Source organism: Dromaius novaehollandiae, chromosome 1 (genome assembly GCF_036370855.1).
Source record: "Dromaius novaehollandiae isolate bDroNov1 chromosome 1, bDroNov1.hap1, whole genome shotgun sequence".
Classification (NCBI taxonomy): Eukaryota; Metazoa; Chordata; class Aves; order Casuariiformes; family Dromaiidae; genus Dromaius; species Dromaius novaehollandiae.
In genome coordinates, this window is record NC_088098.1 from 207,751,167 (window position 1) to 207,774,656 (window position 23,490).

General features: G+C 37.4%; 1 protein-coding gene across 1 annotated transcript in view; it reads left to right on the top strand.

The window, feature by feature from the left end:
* Positions 1-20,704, top strand: part of SLC36A4 (solute carrier family 36 member 4) — a 129,934-nt gene extending 109,230 nt beyond the window's left edge. The window contains exon 11 of the mRNA XM_026109199.2: positions 16,380-20,704. Coding sequence (XP_025964984.2) covers positions 16,380-16,684 — 305 coding nt within the window. The 3' untranslated portion in view covers positions 16,685-20,704. The remainder of the gene's footprint in view (positions 1-16,379) is intronic.
* The last annotated feature ends 2,786 nt before the right edge of the window (positions 20,705-23,490 follow it).

The window sequence follows — 23,490 nt, forward strand, 5'->3', positions numbered from 1 at the left end:
AGCTTTTAGGTGCTCGGCTCAGTTACTGTGTTGATACCTGTGGATGCATGTAGCAGAAAAAAACAGCATTCTGCCTAAATTGTACAGTCATTGTCAGAACACTTTCCCCCCTGGACGCTTGCCCCAAATGGCCAGGCCTTCAGAGTGAGTGAATCACTGCGGAATCACCATCACCTGCATAGTGCTAATCAGAAGAGAAGTAAGGTGGTTTTTAGATTTGGCCTTTGTTCATCGGAGTTTATGTTTCTCATAAAGCCTTTCTTCTCTGAACTGCAGTATATTTTCTTAAATTCAAGGGATAATGTTCTCTGAAAGTTTTAACTGATAAAAGTCCACACTGAAACAGGCAAATTGCAGCCAACGTCCATGCTCTGTGTCTCCTTTGGCCTGTCCTTTTATGTTGACGTTGAACTTCTGGATAACACAGTAGCTTATATCATGAAAAAGAAAATCCTGTTGTCTGCTCATTGATTAATTATGCAGCTAATACCTGATTTAAATTAAAGTTTAATTAAAGATTATATCTGAAATCTTGCCTCTTTTAGGCTCTTTTTTCTTTTTTTTTTTTGTTTAAGAGAGAGCAAGAGGGAGATTAAGCATTTAAACATTAACTCAACAGTAAATGTTGGGGAAAAAAATTAAAGTTTTCTTTTTTTGTCCTGTGAAAGTTAGACGATGATTATCTAAGACCTGTAGAACAGACAACAGTACCATGTTTACCACCGCTCCCAGATGAGCTGTAACTAGAAGCATATTCACTTGACTTGCCAGGTTTTTATGTCTTTATTTGGAACGCTACCAGCAGGCACCATGTTTCCTTTGGGTAGTTGATACTTTCAAGGATGATGGCAGCTGTGGTTGTAACGCTAATTAAGAGATGACATTATAATACAATAATATCTTATGCTTGATATTTAGTATTGCCTTTTATCCTGTGGGAGTCCTTAACGCTTCACAAAGTATATTTACAGGAATCATTTCATGTCCACTTAAGAGCGTTACAAGAGCGCTGTAGTAGAGTTTGGAAAGGGAAGAAATGGGCAGCCGAAAAAGGTGTCATGTAACACTAGCTCAATTCCTTATTTACCATATAAGCACACACACAATTAAGGATAATGTTCTTTCATATCAGAGTTCCAGCCTAAGTACTAAAGCTCTAAGAGCTACTGCAATGATATTAGAGTTTATTACTTTTATATAGTTTTTTATCTGCCACTGTCAAAGTGCCTTACAAAGGAGTCCTGTATTATTATTACCATGTCACAGACAAGGAAGCTGAGGCATGGGGAGAGGAAGCGACATGTCCAAAACCACTAAACAGACCAGCATGAGTGAAATGCACTGAAAACCATTTTCCTGTGCACAAATCCAAAATACTGTTTCTAAGGATATAGTACTTTTCCCTTTGTTTATGGAAATAAAAAGTTACAGGACATACAGTCCCAGATACTACAGGCACGGGGGCTTACAAGTTCTTTGAGAGAAGATCATCTTGTTCTTGTACTTTCACCCCTTTGAAAATAACTTTCATTGACCATCTCTTCAGAACAGTTGCACTGCTTGTCTCCTGACAGTGTTTAGATCTGTGTTTGAAATGCTTAAAATGGACCTATAAAATATAGTTGTTTTCCAGTCTGTAGTCCATCCAGATCATTTATGATTCTCTGCTGTATTTTCTCTACAAGTAAGTTCTTGTTTGGTTCTCTATCATCTCTGAGCATCCTTACTCTATCCTATGCAGATCAGTCAAATCATTGGGCTTTAATGGCTCTTAGGGAGTGCATTTTTCAGTAGGACATTTAACTTGTCATGGGAGAAGTTATAGCGGTTAGGGTACATCTTAAATTTTAAAACTAAAAAGAGGTCTCATTTCCACAATCACTTTTTTGATGACTAATATACTAATTTTAAAAACTGCACCTTTTCTTAAATGCTTAAATGGTAATGAAAGTGTTATCTTAAATATTGTTGCTTAGTTTAGGACCAAGAATAAATCTATGTTAAATCTGTAAAAATTGTGTCCTCCTACCTATGCTAAAGCTTTTGAGCTCAGTTACTGCAAGTCACTCATCTCTGGAACCTTGTCTTCTCTAACGGGAGAGGGGGAGATGGAGAGGGAGAAAGGTGTATGTTACTAGTTCAAAATAAAGTCCCCAGGGCTTGTCTCTCTCACACGTGCTAGCAGGTCAAATTGAAGGAAGCAAGACATACTCATAGCTATTAAAACATTTTTTTCTTCCAAGGGAAGGCCTCCTGTGGAGGGACTGGTACTATAGGCTAGAACTTCATATCTGAAGAATGAGGTTACTCTTTGTTTGTATTTTTACATACCCGCTGTATAATTTTATGGCAATGATGTAGGCTGTTTTGTAAGTAACATTTTATATTGCAACGTTTTGTTTGTTGATGAAGATGAGTGAAGTAAAACCAGAGAGATTTGGTTTTCTGCAACTTTTAACTTTTAAATAGACTTGGACAAGGGAAACATGAAAAAGGTTGACTGGCATATAGTAACGTAAAGTATATTGATAGGTGAATACTCTTGCTGGTTTTTTTTAATAGAAAATTTGTTGACATGACAGCTGCTTGCGTGTTGATGATGATAGAGCAGAAAACTAAACTGGTTTGTTCTTAAGTAAAAACCTTCTTTAAAATACAGCTTCCAAAGTGCTGAACTTGAGAAATGTAGAAAACATGTAATTTCAGAAAACTGCTTCTCCAGAAGTCCTAATGCAACCTTTTCACTTAGATAATTTTTATTTTGACACATGCACAGATCTTAAAATGTATTCCATCCTTTTTAAATGTTGAGGTGGAGATCAAGTTTAAAATCCCTGCAGAAAATCTAAGAATTCCACTGACAAAATAGGCGTGAATCAGCTACTTCAGGATCTTTAAAAATGACAAAATATAAATACTCTTACAAATCAGCAGTAAAAAGAAAGGTAATTTTGTAGGTGAAAGCTATAAACGCAGTAAAAATTATCTTTAAAATTCATAGACTAGATATGAAGTCTTGTTATTAAAGTACACAAGGAGTTTTTCATCAGTCTCAATGGATATGTTTCCTCTTCTACTTCTGTTCTTAAAGTTGCCAAAATTCAGTTAGTTGACTTTTTTTCAACAAAAAATTGTAATTAACAGGTCCTGTTTTTTTCATTAAAAATTATAGGAATTACAATAAAACAAAATAAATCAGGATTAAAATGTGATGCTAATACATTTAATTCAATTTTATGAAATATACAGGTAAAGGAAAACAGTTTTTATGAAAAATACAACTAAAGTAAAACATTTCAGGACATTATGTTTCTGAGGCCTTCTTGCTAATACATTTCCATGTGCAAACAAAAACTGGTTATAGCATAGATTTATGCATTAAACCCATTTTTTTAATAATATAATTTGAGTACTCTCAGAGTAGCCCCTTAGATTTTTTTTTTAATGGAATGAAATATCTGACATGCATTTTCATGCAAATAATTAAGTGAAGACGGACTTCAGAAAAAATGCCTTTTGCTAAAATAGAATGACATACATGTGATATTAAATTTGGTAGCTGTTTGTAACATGGTTGCTTAAATATGTTGTTGTCAGTATAGTAGGCATTTTTTCCACAAGCACTGATGACACTATGAGAAGGTGGAAGAGTTTGTGTGCCTGGCTCTGTATTTCTGTGGAGAGCAAAATATCTGTACAACTTAAATGCATATGAAAGAATTTTAGTTTAGAATTTCATTCTTACTTATGCTTTTCTATTCGGGTCCTAACAGTTCAAACCACTTTTTTTGTTAAGAAATCACCTAATTATTACTAAATATAAGATAGACATTTTGCCTTTGTATTTATTATAAGATAACTTCTGTTATACAGCAGATTTTTGATAGGCAGTGGCATGGCTGCTTAAGGTAGCTATCTGGAGTTTTATTGTATAAGAGAAATTAAGATTTACCTCTCTTTATGTGAGGAAACTATATAGCTTTGCACATCTATTGCATTTGAAAGTCTGAGTCTAGGAACAGCAAACTCCGTTTTGCTTTTTTAAGGTTAGGAAACTCTGGCAGTTCTTTGTGCTGTCCCCTACCTTTTGGAGGTTTGATTGTATGAATTAGCCACACTTCCATGTGCAGTGAGAACTGGACTGTAGGGCCCTTATCCTATAGATGGACTTCCCTGGCACATACCTGCACAGATACTGCCTGATTCAGAGGTGTCTGCATAGGTACTGGAGTGCCTCTACTGGCAGCTGGTTTGGGGATGAGTAGGTAATCAGAGTGGAAGGTGATGATAATTTATTTTTCGTTGAATTACTTTGAACTGTTACTGAAAATCCTAATAAGAAGTCGTATCCAAACTAGTCCATAAGGGTGAGGTCCATCTCACTGAACTTCAGCCATGTAAAAGTCAGGTGAGAGCTTTAAAGACCTGCTAGCAGCAAGGCATCCTTCAGAGAAAGAGGCAATTCCAGAAAGAATTCATTTTGACTGCTTGGGAACAAGATGAATCATCTCCTGGAGAGGCATATTTTCTCTGCAGAGCTCTAAAGGGAGCCTGGAGCATGTTAAACTACAAGCTTAATGTCTAGAAAATAAAGCTAGGTCTTAGCATCTCGCTCTGGGACGTTGCTCTGTGCGTTGCTTGCTCCCATGTCCATCTCTGGGCGCCGCTGCTAGCGCTTGCTGTGTGATCCCCGGCTCTTCTGCATTGGACAGCTCCTGGCAGCTTTGTGGAATCGGTAAATTTGGTCACCACATCCCTGGTTTGGAAGATCATTAATAAAAAGGCAGAACCCAAGCCTCCCTCTTGACTCTGATGCATCCAGACTCTAGACCCTAATTCTGTAGTTAATTGGCCTGAACTGGTCATCACTGGGAGCTGAACTGCACCTAGCTAGCGCGTTCTCCCTGTGAAGCCAAGGTGCTTGGCAACGTGTTTTCTCCATATCATCCATCAACCCAGCAAGCTCTAACTAACTTTTGCCTGTGTCAGCAGCTGTTGCAAAATGTTATTTTGGAAATATGTTGGTCCTCCCGCTGCAGTATGATTGCTGTCTTTTTATGGGCATTATTTGTGAACTCACTTTAGTAATGCTGCAGTAAATTCACAAGCTATTTACTAGCGTGTCAGTAATAATATAGTACCTATCATGCACAGCACTGAAAAACCCTGCATTTTTACAGCCCAAAATAAGCAGGCCAGTTCAAAATGCTTAAAAACCACATGAGAAGCCAGGCATTGGCGTTTTATGGGAAACTTTTAACAATGTGTGAAATCAGACTGTGGCTTCCTATTTGAAGGTGGCTATAATTTCTGTAGGGATTAAAATATTTGGTTTGTAACATACCTAGCAGTATGGGCCTGCCTTGCTGCTTGAGCACTGCATTTGCTAACTGATTATTTCACCCACAAGAACATTGCCAAATTCCTGAGTTTGTGCTTTTTGACTGAATTCTAGTTTACATCTAAATGGTGCTTTATGCAAATGGCAAAAATATTGATAACCTGGTAAATAATAAAATCCATTCACCTTTTTGTTACATTAAAAATGCATGAAATAGGATTACAAATAAATGTATTTCACATTATATAATTCTTTACATACTATGCATACTTTAGCATACCATGCTATTATTTAAATAATGTATAACTTATGATGTATCCTCAGGTGTTACCAGTAAGATTTAATATCTTTTTAAGCGAATTTACTAAAAATAACCACCCAAAAACAAAGCCAGTAAAGTATAATGCAAGTATAATGGTTAAAATATTGATTTCAATCTAGCTTTGAATCTTGATTAAAAATCAATTATTTAAGCTAGTTTGGATTTAAATGCAATGTCAGCCCACTTTCAGCAGCTGACACTGTGTGCTACAGGGATGTTTTCTAGAGAAATGAGTATTGTAGGGAGTGAGTTATCATTCTCTAGACTTAAAGAAAGATTCTCTCCTTTTTTTGAGGAATGAGCAGTTCAGTAGTTACTGAATTAGTGAATTGGGATGTCCACAACAGAAGCTGAAATCTTGGGAAGTCTCAGACACTTTATTGAGTTTTGGGCTCCTATTAGGAATGTGACTTTAGTGCAGAATGAATTGTGAGCCATTTCTTGCTGTCTGAAGTAAAAATATCACTCAGTGAAAGAGATTTGCACAGGACGTAACATTCACTCAGATTTGATCAAAGCACTGTCAAATCACATCCCGCAAAGCCTCAGTGGAGGTCATCGTTTCTGCATTACTTGTTTAAGGGGCCAGTTATCTTCTACTGATTGTTACAGATCATATTTCCAGGAAGTAAAGAGACCTTGAGAAAGTATAATTTAATTGCATAATGTTTTAAACAGAATTTTGAAGTCGCTCCTATTTTTTAGTAGGAGTCGATGTAACAAGGCGTACAGTGGAGGCAATGCATTCTTCATGGTTAAAGGACAGCATTTCACAGTCTCTAACATTGCCTGCTAAACTTCCTATAGGCTACTTAACACTTCAGAGTCCCTAGAAATGCCATCAAGAAGTATATGGGTGAGGTTGCCAGTACCCTTTCTTGGGGTACATATTTTTAGCAATAAAACAATTTTTCGACATATTCAGGAAATGACCTTCAGCTGAAAGTAAACTACACTTCGCAACACTTCTAAGGTCATTGATTATCTTCTCTTTTACAAATCCTCTTTCTGACTTGCAGCAGGCTTTTATATAGCTTTGTATGCCTTGTCTTTCAAGGGATAAAAAATACATAAATTAATAGTTTGAAATCTATTTTTTCTTAATGGAAAGCTTATATTAACATTCATTGTGAAACCATATTATTAAATATGTATTAAGGTATTGTAGACATGTTGGGCAGACAGTAAAAGGCTTTGATTGTGTTCACACTTGGACAAGCTGAGCTTTCTGTTTCTCTAAAAGGAAGTAATTATCCACAGATCTTTCTTAGGAAATCACAATGAAAACACTATTATCCAATTGTTTCTTGATATTTAAACTTTTATAAAAATGGGATTTTTGGCACCTTCCACTATTTCTTTTCTTCGCAAAAATCCGTAACTGATTTTGGAAAGCTAAGGAAAGTAAGCATGGCTGGAAATGAGGGAGTAATTAGTTCTCAAAGAATGGAACTAAGAAGAGATGGTTTGAATCAATTTTAAGAGGATTACGATATCCTCTTGTCTTTGATAATAGAAAAAAAATGGAACCATTGAACTAGAAGGGATATATCTTTCCTTATCTTATCTTTGGTCTCCAAACTCAAATTAAAAGGCATCATAGGTTGGGTTGTGGAGTAGCTGCTTTCTCTGCTCATCTTCCCTTTTTGTTCGGATATATTGGTTAGATTTCCCTATACATAGTATAGCTTAGTGTTTTCAGAGGTTTCAAGAGTCTCCACACTGAAGTCAAGTCATAATAAGGACGTTTTGAGGAAGAGGCCCAGAAGCATGTAATGTGCAATTTCCTGATCCTCCGGAATATAAGTAATATATTATACCACCCCTAACACCCACACACTTAAAGAAGTTCCAAGGATAAATAATTCTTCCCTTAATTGTGCTATTATGTATTAGTCTTGAGTAGGGTAACTTTTCAGTAAGTTTTCAGTAGCTACTTTTCAGTATTCTCCCATTTACCACATTAATGTGTTTGTGGAAACTGTAACACACACAACCCCCTTCCCAAACACAGGTTACAAACTCCAACTCAGAAGTTTAATTATGGTCTTCCAGTACAGAATCTCCTTGTTCTATAATTCATCTAAAACTTTTTTGGGAGGAGAGGAGCTTGACTTAATCTGTTATTTAATAAATTTTTAGTCCTTAGGTGGTAATTAGAGAAGATAAATTATCTAGCACAACTAGTACAATTTTTCACAGCCTGATGGTTCCCATTTCTAGTGAAAGAATTCCACAGAAGCATATGCATATGTATATTTTCTCATCTTAATCAGCTGTTCCTTTAATCATCTTTAATAGAGAAATGTAAGTTTTGATTATGAAATAGGGCAAGAAGCCTGAAGGATAAAGATAAATAGTTTTAACTCTTCCAAAGGTGAGTATATTAAATTTAATCTCAATAGCATTAGTTTTTGCTCAGTTCATGCAGTAGCCAACAGGTACATAATGACATTTTTTTTTCAAGCATGAAAGCAAAACAAGCTGCTTTTTGTATAGAATACTTTTAGTTTGCTCAGGCAGCCCCAGGTCTGGCTTTGGGTATGAGACAGCAAAGCAGCCATGGGTCACTGCTTTCTTTTCTATGACATGGCTTGATATTGATACTGCTGAGAAGAGAAGGGCTGGGGAGTATGGAGTCACAGCAGTGCGCGGAGGGAATTATGCCTTTCCAGCAGCTCAGAGTGGTATGGCTGACTCCTCAAGGATTTGCTCCTTCTCCCTTTTCACCTCTGCTCCCTATGGCTAAAACAGTCTGGTCTTGGATCAGCAACATTCATTTTTGCTTGCAACGTTGAGAAGCCTTCAGCTGTCTCAAAGTAGCAATTTATTGTCGGAGACTGAGGCAGAAGTTTAATAACTCACTTCTGGTGGGTCAGATCAGATGATGATCAGGTGTCTCAAAGCGATTGGCTTTGGGGAAAGTATCAACGCTGTAATGGTGTAGGATTATCCATGTAGACCAATATTAATGCATTTTGCTTTGTGCTTTACACTCATTTATTGAATCTAGTTGCATATAGCAGTTGTTTAAATTATTTCTCTGAAATATGTCTGAACATGTTTGTATTTTAAAGTGTCAGTAACAAAGCTGAAATAATTTTGCTACAGAGACGAATAAATACCACATTTCAAAGATAACAGTGTAACCAGATGTCTGATGTGAGCCAGTTGACTGCAGACTGTAGTCAATTGAATGCTGAAGCACATTTGCATGTAATTCAGTGTATACTATGCCAAGCATCGGAGCATGTTAGTTTTATGAAAATTGAAGTGATGTAGTTCCTGCAAACAGCTTCATAAGAAATTTCCTTATTCTCTCATTGCCAATTTTGTGTTACATCTTTGCATCCAAGAGGGACACTTAGTAAAAAAAAAGAATTTTGAAGATTTTATGCAGAGTGGCAGACACAACCCCCATATTAATAAGATTAGAAGGCTGAGCCATTTATGAACTAATGCTTTGACTAAGAGTGAACAAGCCTCTCTGATGCAAAGTGCTTTAACAAAATGAACCGATTTCCACATCTTTGAGGGACTGATGTGGAGGCTTGTGGGGAGAGAATGCATCTGCCCACTTGAGGAACGGGTTATCATGGCCCTGCAGTTCCGGGGTGGGCAGCACGTCCTTGCTCACCTCTCATTGTGAAGGGTAAGGTTATTTAAATCATCTTCTCTCATATGACTCTACTGCTTCCTACCAACATAGGACAAAGCCATTATCAGCAGCGAGTAGTAATGCAAGGGCAAGTGAAAAGTTAGAAGTGAAGTACTTCTGGTCTCTCAAAGCATACTGTATATTGCTGGAAGATAGTGATGAAAGAGTGTTTCACTCCAAAGGAAATAAAGCAAAACCATATGATGTGTGTGGTTGTCCTAGATCCTAGCTGTATCTCTTTTTCTCTCTAGTGCGAAAGTAGAATTTGTCACCTTGTACAGTATAACTGCAATTTAGTTCCTCCTTTGTTCCTTTATCTGTTTGGTTTTGCTTTTGAGATTGAACCGGTATTTAAAAACATACAAAACATACAAAACACAATTTCGTTTGCACTATGAACCCTCGGGGAAGGCATTCTTTTTTTTCAATGAACTGCTTTTTTTCTGAAATACTAAACCCTGTTAGATTTTGTCATTTATTTTTTAAATCTTCATTGTTTTCCTTTTGACCTACTAAACAGATTACGGTTTCATGAAAGGTGGTCCTCTAAATCAGCCTGCAGTGTGGTAGCCCAAGGGTTGCCGGACCAGCTGATGTCTGAGAGGTAGCATGTGCTGTTTTTTTCCAGCCTGCAAGCCAAGAGGAATGATACGACTCTTGAACGGACCACCAAAATACATCTGCACAGAAAACACAACACAGATCCTCTGTCAAATGACTAACCACTGAGAAGACATGGATATCCGGTCTTTCCAGTTGGCCAGTCTGCACATGCAAACTTCTTTGCAACCAAGCCTACTCAACTTTCTAGGGTAGTAAAGTGCTTTCTGTCATAGGAGGTACAGGAAAAAACTTGGACAGAATGGAGGAGAGTGTTGCAGAAAAGGAAGGGTGAGTTAGAAGACAATATGAAGGTGTTGCAGTAGGTAAGGGGATCTGGGAACATGGCAATATGGTAAAAGGAAGAACAGGATGTCAGTTTGACTGGTTGAGCAGTATTGCAGTAAGGAAAGCTAGATAGAGAGCAAAGGCTGGGATATTAGTATAGGAAGGAGGATTCAGGCTGGTATTTTGGGGTGCAAGTTGAGACTCTATTTGCCTATTCATTGATCCGAATTGTGCAAACCAAATTGAAAACACACTTGTGATATTTTCTATGCTTGATTGGATCTCTGCTCAATTCAGTGAAGCTCTGCATGTGAGTATGGCATGCATGGATGCTTTTGCAGAATTGTTGCCTTTTTGATTACTGGGAGTTATAAAGCAAAGCATCTTTTTAATAGTGCATGAGATGATGCTGCAGTAAAAAGCACTATGATGCTTCACAGAGCTCCTCAAGTAATATTTTTACTTTGTACTTTCATTTTTTTTTTAGATGGGAGAACAAAAGTCTATTTTGAAGACTTCCTGAATCTGCTTTTCTGTCAAGCACATCAGTCTCAGGAATCATGATTCTGTTTAGCTGTACTTTGGATGCTCAAGTCCTAGTCAGCCAACACTGAGAGAATGTTGCATGTGTTTAAACTGGTGAATATGTGAACACTCTTAGGCATCCCACAAAGTTCTCTGTGTGTCATTTGTGATCTTCCTGATTTTGTCTAGTTTAATACAAATGCTTTATATGGATTAAGAGTGTCCCTTTAAGTGTGTGTAAGTACTACTTGTTATATAATTCCCTTCTAAGCCTAGTGCTTGCCCACACTAAAGTCACAAAAGTGACTGAGGCAACTTGGCAAAACATAGTACGGTCAATACAGGAATATGTCTGAGGAATCGTGGTATTGCCATGATCTTTCAGCTCATAAGACTTTTGTGTGTGTGTTTTATCTTAGGTGACCAAGCACTGCATCTTTAAATTATCTTCACTGTAGTCTTCAGGGTACTCAGAAAAACAGGAAAAACAAGCCTAGAAGCACTTAGAATCATAGAATAATTTAGGTTGGAAGGGGACCTCCATAAGTGAGATAGTCCAGCCTCCTGCTCAAAGCCTGTCTAATTCAATCAGGTTGCTCAGGGCCATGTCAAGTCGAGTCTCCACAACCTCCAAGGATGGAGTTTGCACAGCCTCTCTTAACAATCTGTTCCCAGGGTTTGACCTCACTCATGGAAAAAAAAGGGAATTTCCTAATATCTAACTGGAGTCTCCTGTGTTCTAACTGTTGTCTGTTGCCTCTCATCTTATTGCTGTGTAGCAGCTTCTTGGTTCAGTCAGGTTCTGTTCCTTAGTAATGCACAAAGTATTTCCATTCAGTATAACTTTTTTAAACATGGAAATAAACATATCCCAAGGGAAGAATAATGGCAAGCTTTTTTGTTTTTTGTTTTTTTTTTCCCTAAGAGTCTGAATGCCATGGTCAAACTGTGAAATAGATTTTTTTTTCATATTGCATAACGAAGTGCAAATCTGGCCATTTTGCTTGTAGGTAGAATTCTCTGGTAAACACTTAATTCTACGCATTTTTTTCCTGCTAGAAAGGACATTGTCTTTCTTTGTCGTATCACAGGTCTCTCTCTTGTTAAAAATAGGATTTTGTTTTGTGCATTTAGAAAGTCTTTAAACTCCAGTTGTCCTGAAAATGTATGTCAAAGACTTACCTTTAATGCATCAGTGATCCAGTCTTCTGATTTAGTGTTGGAGAAGAGGAACAAATGGAGAGTAAGTTTGTGGTGTGCTGACTTCCTGCAGAATGTAGAAGCATAAGCTTGAACTATACTGTGAATATTTAAACGCTTACCATTGTGATAATTGAGGTCTGCCCAAATTTTAGAATCACCTGCAGCAAATACAGATGTTTTTGGTTTGATGTATGTGACCTTTCACTCTACTTAGAAGCTGGATTAATAACCAGAGCTCCTTCTGAAAAGGAGGAGACCTGGGTGCAGTGTTCTCCGCATCCTGAAGGATGCCACCTTGGCAAACACACAGAAGTTGTACAACCACTGGGAGTAGAAGTTGTCTAGCAACTCTGCTAAGGCTATCTTCACACTCAACGAAATAAAAATAGTTATTTTTACAGGACAATGTATCTCATCCTAAGTAGATATGTAAGTCAAGTGAGTTACCCACAATGTTATGTAGTTCTTTCTACTGAATATCAAGGAGAGCCTGGGATGATTAGTGCAGACAGCAACATGTAACTTCTAGACATCTGATGCAAAGGGCATGAATCCCATCTTTGACATACTTTGATGCATCACAGAGGGCTTTATCAGCAGGTGAATTTCCTCTTAGATTATGGGTGTAGTGTAACAGGAAGAGGTTCATATGCTACTGCAATAAGTTTGATTAAGGTACCCAGATTCCATTTCAGGGCTCAATCTACAGATTTATCCAACCTCTGTAAGATACCTATCTGAGCAAGTTAATTTACCTCCTAGTATAGAGTGAGTCCAGTTACTTTAGCTGTTAGCATATACAGGAGGATTGCATACACCACAAAGCAATAGGATACTTTGTTTGTAACTGATGATAATGTTAAATAGGAGACACCATTAACATGTTTAGGCTGATAAGGCGGAATTGGGTTAAGAAAAGGTAGATCTAATAGGAGCTTGAGTATGTACCAGAAATTGGAAGGCAGCTTTCCAAAAGGATACTGCATCATCACTCCTATTAACTAAATGGAGAGGAATGCTGTCCTCCAGATGTCCTGTAATAATGCCAGTTCAACATTGGATAAACTGTTTTAAGTCCCTGTAGAAATCTGTGTAGCAATGTACAATATCTGCAGGTGTTTTTTGGCACCTGAAGCCAAGCTGTAGTGTACTGCAGCAACATTGGTAGATGGCATTTGGGGGATAGGAGTTCCCTTCCATTTAATTAGTGTAATTGGAACAGGGACCTCTTCAGCACTGTCTGCTTCTTTGAAGGACACTGCCTGTATATCACTTGAGACAATTATTTTGTTCTCCAGCTGTATGAAGTTACCACTTCCTTGTATTATCTGACATTTGTCATTCTAACTCTTTCTTGACATACTTAAGAAGCCCCCAATCTCTTTGACCATGTATATTTATAACATTAGTTGTTAGGACAATTTGCTCAGGCCATAGTTCTGATCTGATATGGATTACTTATTTTCTTCAAACGCACATGTATAAATACTTCTGACTTGGTTTCTGTTAGAATTTTGTCTAAATATCCAAACATAAAAACAATTTAAAATCTGGCAATATCTGGAAACTATTTTCTTTAAGGATTTTATCAAAGAAATATTAAACTTAGTTTTATTATTTGGGCTAAAGGAAAATTTAGTAGTAATTATCAGTATTAATAGCCTTTTAAGCTTCAAAATTGCTCTCTGGCTTCCTACAAAATGCTTATAAATAAATTCAGTCCTATTAGAAACAGGAAAAAAAGACTTTTTAAGTGAACTGTATCATTAAAATTTCTTGATGAAGTCATAATATGCTTTTCTTTTGATCTATGAATGGACAAGACCAAAATCATAATTCAATGTTTGTATGAATACAGAGAACCTAATTACTGTAGTGCTCATTTTGCTCATTATGTGGGATGTAGCATGGCATGTGAAATACTTTTTGATAGAAATAAGGTAGTCCAACATGTGATTACTAGAGGAAGTACTGGAATATGGTAATGACATATTTCACCTCAGTTGCAATTTTAATTCACCGTGGTTGGCCAGTAGTAAAGACATGCAGAAACTGGTTTTGCTCCCAATGATCTCATTGAAGTTTACCTTAGCAAGAAAATCTGGCTAATCACTTGCTGATTCTGTAACAAGGAGAGAAAATTGTAAAAGAAGTAGCTCTATAAAAATAATGGAATAAAATTAAGGATTTATCTTTCCCCTGGAATGATATGGCCCTTAAGAAAATAAAAACATTCTACTATACTGTTCCCCCCAAAAGGCCCAACCCACACAAATGTGTTACTACATGGTTGAGACAGACTGCAGAATCCTGTATTGCTAGTTTTTGAGATTAGACAGCAGGGTTTCACATAGAAGCAATATGTTACAGTCTCTTGTTATCTCTGTGAGATATTTTATTCATATGGCTCTTGCTCTTTCATTGGAGCCTGAAGACATTTTAACTGTTGCCCCAAAAGTAAGTCTCATATTAATATTGTAGGACTACCTTTCTTCAGTTAGGATTCCCAGAGCTTCCAAAACAGAAAGTTTCATGGCTTTTGATCAAGGTTCAGAATTTCTTCTTCACTCTGTACTTTTAAGTGTAAGTAGGCCAGGGAAATTCAGGCTCTCTGCCTGCAGAAATACCCCTTGTTTGCTTCTTCTGGAAAGTTGGCCCCATTCTTAACCCTTGAAGACATTCTTTGGTAGAAAATAAGCATGAGCCATAGTTCTGTTGGATTGGTGCAAACTAAAATAAGACACTAAATAAAACTTGAGACACTTTTTCAACCCCCCTCCCACAGCAATATTCAAATTCATAAGAATTCATATGAGCCAGGCAAACATTTGACAAGATCCAAACCAACGTACGGTACTTTGCTTTTCTGTAAACTGAAGCAATTATGAACTATGTAGCTTTATTTTTTTCCAACTTAAAAGTATGAAAAATTTTCTCATTATTTGTAATCAAGCAGAACATTTCAAACAAAACTATGAACTGTAAAATTAATGAGTATCTGCTAAATTGTGGACACACATGTAGAATTGAAAGAGGCCTATTACAGAAGTTAAAAAACTATATTTAATGCATACACCCACTGCATCTGTTAAATTAGCAAGATAATAAATGTGCAGCTCTCTCTTCTGCTTCAGAGTTTTCAACATATTCATTAGCTGAGAGTTTTACCAGTCATTGCAAATATACTTCAACTCTAGTTTTCAATTGCTTACACATTGTGCATTAGTGCATTACTGTGTAAGTATCAAGCAGGATTGCCAGTCATCCTGGTCTGAGTGCTCTTCTTGGGTACTTGTGGTGTCTGCTCTTTTGGCTTCAGTGGGAGTTATGACCACTAAAATTATAGAGATGGGTTCTTCATGACTTCTGTTAACTTTGGTGTAATTCCTTTCTCATTCATTTCAGCTTTGCCCTAGATAATGTGGCATTTCCAGTCTTGAAATGTCACATCCATGTAATGGAAGAAACAATTTATGATGTTTGGCTTTCTGAGTAGTTAGTCATAACAGTAGAATAAAATACTTGGTTGATCTACTGTTCAGTGTCATGGTGTTCCTGAGTTTTTCTGAAGGACATGCTCTGTCAAAGCCTCCTTTGGCCATGTGGTATCTCTTATATCTCCCTAGAATTCACAAGGTATTGACAAATGACAGTCATGACAAGCAGTTAATGGATTTTTCTTGGCAGATCTGTGCATGGTTTAATTATTGCAAACAAGATGGGTTGGAGAATCCTTTATCCTTTATATTTCTGTGGGCTCATACCGTTGGTAATACCTCCCTTTTATGTGACGTGACTGTAGTTTTTATTAAAAAGTGTATTAGTAGCAGGAGGTAGCTATATGTTCTACATGTGAATTTTTAACTGGTCAGCTACTGAAGAGGCATTTTGCAAGATGAATGCAATTGTAGAGACCAACATTGTTCAAGATTATGAGAATGCCAAGTGACCAGGAGGTTTTGTGTCCATTTTAGAGAATTTTATGTCTCTTTTACATTATTTATAGTAATATATTTTTGCCCACTATAGCCTATGCAGTATGCAGCCTTCCCTTTCCCCGTCCTTCCTGAACTTTGTTCTTTTCATTTAAAAAAAAACACAAAAAAGTAAAAATGTCTCCATACAATTTCATATTTCTTATTTCTTTATGTATTGTAGGCAAAATTTTCTTAGGCTATAAGTGCAAGAAATCTTTAAGTTGAAGCTCTGCAAACTCATGCCAAAATCCAAAATTGAAACTGAATTTCACATCAGCACTAAAATGTATCTTTCTCAGAAATACATGCGTGAATCTACGTAGTGTACTCCACTTGCTGTGTGTACACCTGGAAAAATAGGGGATGATAGAATTCTTTTAAAAGCAATCACTAGGTTATTTGTTTGTCACAGTTTCTCATGCTGATGTTGAATCTGAAGCCACAAATACTTTTCTTGTCTTTTAGGTGCCGTAGCAATTTTGATCCCTCGCCTAGACCTGGTGATTTCTTTCGTTGGAGCTGTCAGCAGCAGCACCCTGGCCTTGATTCTGCCTCCTCTGGTTGAAATCCTCACATTCTACAAGGAAAATATAAGTCTGTGGATGGTGCTTAAAGATATTTTTATAGCTATCATTGGAATTGTTGGATTTTTAACAGGGACGTATGTGACCGTTGAAGAGATCATTTATCCTGCATCCACAGTCCTACTTAATACAACAGAGAGCATCTCTGCGGATTTGAATGCTACACACTTGATGGTTGGCTTCTGATAATAATCAGATGCCACAAACCATTTTGTTCCTGACTGTAGGATCTGTTTGGTAAAAAGAAATCCTAGATGAATGGCAGACCTATGTGTGGGACAAGTTCCAATGGGTTTTATATGATTTTTTGAAAAACAGCATGCATCTCTTTCTCACTCTCTTGTTTGTTCCTTCCATTGTTCCTTCTGCTATCTGAATTAACCCCTCTGCTCTCAATCTTGTCTGCCCATTTAGTGAAAAACTGAACTGATGTCAGGACTTTCTAAGAAATACATTGGAAGGAAATGCAATTTTAGATTATTTGCAAGAAAAAAAGAGGAATTTTTGTAAGGAAGTCAAGATGCCGACCTCCACAGAAAAAGTGCAATTCAGTCTATTCCTCACATCCAAACACAAGGTCTAGGTACTACTATGGCAAACGAAGGCACTAAAAGGGTTTGAGTAGGAGTTCAGTGATGTACAGACCCGCTCTTGGCTATCTCTGAAGGGGTGAATTGCACCCCAGTAAACCAGAGATACTGTGATTTTAAAAATTAAAAGCTTTGATTATTTTTTTCCATTCTGGGGGCTTGGACATTTGCCCTGGAAAAGCTTTTGTGTAATTGTAGTTGCCTAGTCTGGTTCCTGGGAAGTGTTAGATCTTGAATCACAGTGTGTTGTGCAGAATGACTGTGACTCTTGTTCAGTCTTCACAGTGGCTCTAAGGCGAGTTTTTCAAGCCACAGGAAGGACCAAGCCCTTCTTGGTTAATACGAGTAGAATAGATCACCACTCTTCGTGGGTTAGAGTCCAGTAAGCATAAAGGCTTTTTTTTTTTTTCCACACTGACCATACTAACAGTGAAGCTGAAGAGTGGTCAAAACAGGCAAGGTTTAGAGGTAAAGGTTGTATCTTCTATTAGACTAAAAGAGAGCCAGCACCTTCAGGAGCTTTCTTCCCATCTTGCATGGTCTGTTGCTGTGTGTTCCTGTACCATGAGCTGCTCCAGGGAAATGGCATCAGAGTGGAGCTCTGGGGAGCTGCAGAGACCTGGCTGATCCAAGCAGCTTAAGGATTCCTGATGTTCACTTTTGCATGAGAAAGGAAAGGATCAGACACTGATTTCTAGAATGGAGCTTATGCCATACTTTCACACATATAGGCTGCGGGTTGTTTGTAAAAGAACTGTGATTCCACAGCACTTTGAGTTTAGGGTGGCGCAGAGGGCATCTGTTTCGAAGCCCTTTTTTCCTAGAGCCCAACATCTCCTGCAGGTTGTCTGATGGTATGGGTTATCTCAGGACTTTCAACTACTGGTACTTTGTAAAGAGGTACAGCTTATTTGAGATGTAGGATATACATGTAAAATATGATTTTTTTTTTAGAAAGTTATTTATCCACTTTGGATTTTGAATGCAATGTTACAGGATATTGTTATTTATCAGAGCAATGTTACTCTCTTTAATGATGCAAAAACATCTAACATCACAAATGATGATATAAGTAGTTTATTTTTCTACATTTTGGTAACTCCTGTCCTAACCCATTTTTTACACCATTACTCTATCCTTAATTGCAACTGTACGAATGTATGAAATGCTGTATTTTTCTATCTATTGCTAGAATTCTGTAGACTGCCTGTCTATATTTCTGTTGGAACATATGAAATTATTTTTGCATGCTTATGTTCTGCCTTAAAGAGGATCTAACATGCCCATTACTGTATTTTGCTGCTTTTGTCCGTTTTGGAAGAGAAAAAGAGCATGTTGATAAATTGGTAACTAGGCGGAAATGAATTTTCTGCAGCAAGCCTGTGCACTCTCTGAATCCCCAACAGGAATCTTGCCTTTTCAGTGTTCGTTTTTGACTTTCTGGCTCACACTGCATAGTTGAATTTCACTCCAAATGCCAAGCCATGTTTTTGGTTTTGTTTCCTAAAAACACTCGATATTTTGTAAAATAACGGAGCCGAATTTAGCATACTTGTTCCTGTTATGAAGAAACTCCTTTTTCTAAGGGATATATCTAATTATAACCTTTCCTCAAGAAATCTGATATACCAAAACCCCTCTATTATATTCATAGAAATTAAGATAGGAATATATGCAATATTTTAGTTGCCTTCAGAGCATTCCTTAAAAACCTACCATTTGCTGTCAGCACTATAGTGCTAAAATAATCTAGTCACACACACACACGCGCGCACACACACACGTTTATTTATTCTTTCTCTCCAGAATATTTTCCCAGTTGTCTACCATGTGGTATTAGAGCCCTTTCATCTCCACTTTCATGAAAGCTTTTCTGATAGAGGGGTTCAATATAGCATGAAGTTTGAACTGCACGTATTTTTTCAAACAGTAGTTCTAAGCAGTGTTCTCATTTTCATTTTAACCTGGACAAAATTAAATACTTGGCAGGCACTTTAAAGGAATGAGTCTCCGCAGTTATAATGCCATATTACTAACCTTTTATATAAAAGTGCTACTGAAGAGCAAACAAAGGTAATTATCTGAGAGGCAAAAGGTAAACTCAGCTTTTCAGCTTAAAGCTTTTTTTAGTCTTCTTTAAGCTGTTTGAAAAGGCATATTGAAGTTAAGTGTTTCACTGTATTTGGCAATACATCTGTTGTTTACCTAAAAACATACACTACACAGTGATAGAATATATTTCTGTTAAGCTTATTTTACTTGATATTAAATATTTCTACACGTAATATTTTTAGTAGGACCAAGAGCATATAAATGAAAGATTTTTTTTAGTTAGTTTTGCATCTTTCTACCCATATGTGTTTGGAGAATAAAGGATTGTCAAGTCCATTCATATCATCTGTTCTTCATTGACTGCATGCTGGTGAACACCTCTGAGATGGTGCTTCTGCCAGCATGCAGAAGGACTTGAATTCTAGTCATGGGACCAGTTCAGTGTTTGGCAGTAATTTTTGGCCAGTGTGAGTGAATAAGGATGTGATACTATTAATGAAGAGTTGCTGAGCTGAGTGCCTACAACCTAAATAGGTGGCCAGGGTACCCAAACGAATGCAATATGTCTTTTTGAAAGTCAGGTGACTTGTTTAGAAGCTTAATAGGTTCAGGGAATCTAATCTTAGCCATCAAGCTTTGGATATCCTGGCCCAAACACCAGCAGATCTTACTGCCACGTGTGACAGGGGAACAGCCTGTCAAGCCTGGCAGCTTTTCAGACGTGTTGCCACTGCTTCACCAGGTACGGAGTGCTGTTTTTATGCAGTGGGTCAACGTTGTCATGTCTAATGGTGATGTATCTTTTAAGTCTTTAAAATGGTTATTAATATATTTTCCACAATGTTGATTTTCTCCTACAATGTAGGATTTCCATTATTTTAACACTCAGACAGTGCACTTGTGTGGCCTGCTCTTTCAAACAGAAAGAGTGAGATATCAGAGTATCTTCCTTTGGATGAGACTAAAATGTCATTAGTAAAACTAGTGAAAAACTAGTAAGTCTGAACAGTAAGAGTGTTCCTGTGAAACATTGCCAAAGATTTAAAATGATAGAAGATCTGACAGAAACCTCTTCTGAATAATAGGAGCGTTCATTCTGATTTTAAAGTACTGTAATATGAATTGTAAGCTAAGATGCAGGGAGTGAAACTCCAGATTTAATGGATATGGTTTACATTAAAATATATTTAAGATGGAAATGCAGTTTATCACAAGCTAAATTAAACTGAAAAAATGTACGCAATTGGATTATGTTCTTGACAAGGAACAGAAAGCTGTTGTATTATATTTATGTACTGTATATCCACTTATGTTTTACAATATGGTATTGTTAACAGTTTTAATGTAATTTAATCATTAGCCGCACTGTAAGTAACTGGATCATTTTCTTGTCTGTAACTGTTTGTCCTCAAATATTAGGCAAGAAAGAGGGTGGTTTTGTCTAATGTTCTGTAACTTAAATTTTCTGTATCAATAAAGACTACAGCAATATTGTCCTGCTAATTCACTGTTATCCTGCCCATCACCCATTACATCGCAAGAATAAATAGTTGCCTTAATGCAATATTTGCTTTCTTTTTTCTGTTGAGGTTATCCAGGGAATGGTAAGCAATTGGGCTGAGACTGTCTGGTATGCTCGAAGAGCTTAAGCTTCACTGATAATAAATCTCCAACTTCAAAGTCACATGGGCACTTCTGAAAAATCCCAATTCCGCTGTAAGATTTTTCATAACAGGACACTTAAAGTTAGGCTTCTGCATTTTTTCAGAGATGCTTTAGTAAATGAGTTAAATTCTAAATGTACAAAGACAGCCAGGCGTCCCCACTGAAGTTCCAGTTAATACATTTTAGTCACAAGTCATGTACAAAAGCCCATGGGAATGATCCATCAAAACCGTTCTGTAACAAGAAAGAAACCTAGGATGGTCTAAAAGTCCTCTAGCACAAGCAAAGAGACTGTAGCAGTAGATGGGAAGGGTGAATTTCAGCCTCCTTGGACTAGAGAAGAATTTGAATCTGTAATTCCTTATTATATATAGGATGAGCGAAATCATGTGTACGGTCAAATTTCCTCAGCTTTTGCTGTTACTGACATGTATGCTTAAGAGTTGACTTTCAGCAACATTCCTATTTCCATAATCCCCAGCCCTTCTAAGCCTGAGTTTTTGGTTCCTAAATTTTATGAGGACTTTAAATCATTATATCTGTTTGTTTCTTTAAAATATTGACTAACTATTGGGACAACAAAACTCCATTTTTCTCCTCTAACATGTGGAGAGCAAGTAATTTCAGAGGGGTTGGACAGAAATGCACATCATAGCCATCGCTTCACATTTTAGATTATTTTGTATTTGTCTTAGATATCTGTAAGACAAAGCTACTATTTCACAAGTGTAGAATACAAAGTGCATCCGAAAATGCAATTTTCCTTTTTTCAAATATTTGTCTTTGTCAGGACGGAAACAAATACTTATGAATGTAGTATGTGGGAGAGAGATTAACTTCAAATGTATAAAAAGCCTCAGTGAGAGTTTATTTGTACGTGAATGAAGCAGCAATTATAAAGGAGTAAGATGATTTGATAATTTTCACACCTCTCCAGTTTCAGGCCCTGATCTTGCAATAGGTTTGAGGCATATAGAAAAAGTAGTGAACAGTCAGGATAGGACTTAGGAAGTATCAATCTGAATAGTCAGGCACAGGATATGTTGCTCACACACAGGGACATACTGTCATTCTAGTCACTGTGGGGTATCTTGCCCAGCATACGTTGGCTGTGGTCCAAGAAAGACTTGGGTCTCCTGTAGATCCCCTGTCCTTTTTTGTAACTATGGATGTCTTAGGTTACATTTAAATTAAGATAAACTGAAATAGGATTTGTGCTGTGTCAACATGCTGACAGAGATGGCAAAATGTTCCTTGGAAAACTATTGGCTGGAAATGAGGAGTGAGATTAGTGGATGAAAACCCTTCAAGATGCCACTGGATTCATATTAGATAGAGTGAAAGGCAAGAGGGACATTATTGGAAAGTGATTATTTCATTCATTTGATATTAAAATGTTTCCAGATGATCTTGAGAAGTTGTATACATCACTGTGATTATATAACTGTAGGAATGTATTATTAGCCTTGTCAGTCCTCCCACTCATCCCTACCACTTTAATTTATTCTATTTTATATAGGATAGAATCTGTATTTTTGTTCCTTGTAGGTCTCTCTAGTATCAACGTGTCTTCTGGTAGAGAATTAAGCAATGCCACTAACGTCTGTTACAGTTTATATTTCACATGCTCTCCACCGAAGAAGCAACTGCAGTGAAACATTTTGGAAGTTTTAGGAAGGGAGAAGAACCTTCTGATTCCTTGTGCATTCAATTTACAGGTCTCATCCAGATGTCTTGGTTACCCTGGACCGTCTCAAATAGCATGAGAAGACTGAATCTTGCCCAAAGTTAGCTGAATTATCCTCTAGTCTCTAGTAGTGTATTGACCAGTCTGACTGAATATACTTTATGTCTGTGAGCTGACTACACCCCTGGATGCGTGTATTGAGGCTGGTTTAAGTGATTTCATATTTGAGTTCCTGTCGAACTCTTGCGTGAGTACCATCTCATACTGGCAATTTTTTACTGTCATTTTACCAAATTTTCCTGAAACCTTTTTATTAACAATTAATTAACCTCAATTTACGATTCTGTAGATTCAATACATGCAAATAACAGCTGAGGTACAGAAAGCAGGCTATACATATACATTTAGTTTCAGTCTAGCAGACCTTTCAGTGCAGTAAAATTGCGATGCCTCTTAAATTATAGAAGAAACAGAATCTGTTAGGTTATGTGATGAAAGGCTCATCTCCACAGAGAGGAAGGAACAGAGAGGCACAATGACAGGTGGAGGAACCCCCCTCTAGAAAAAAAATACCTTTTTTTCATTCCCATTGGAGAAGAACTTGGTAAGGGTTTGTCTCCAAGGAGCAAGGTTCTCAGGACATGGGGAATGATTTGATGAGCGCATCTTGTAGAACATGACAAGGAAAGAGAATAGTGTCAGGTTTTGTGATTAAAGGCTGATCTCTGTAAACGGATGGGAACAGACCCCAGTGATCTAATCGGAGGAATGGAGCACCCTGATCTGGCTGCTCCCAGGGCTGTTGCAGAAGAGCAATTGGCCCACAGTCCGGGTCTGAAACCCACTGGAGGAGTCAGCGGGAGAAGCTCTGCTGGGATCCCCTCACAGCCTGAGGGGGCTGCTGCCCACGGGCTGTGGGACTCACTGTGCGATGCAGGGGAAGAGCATTTGGGGATTGCACAAACCTTACTATGGGATGTTTTTAACGGGATGTTTAG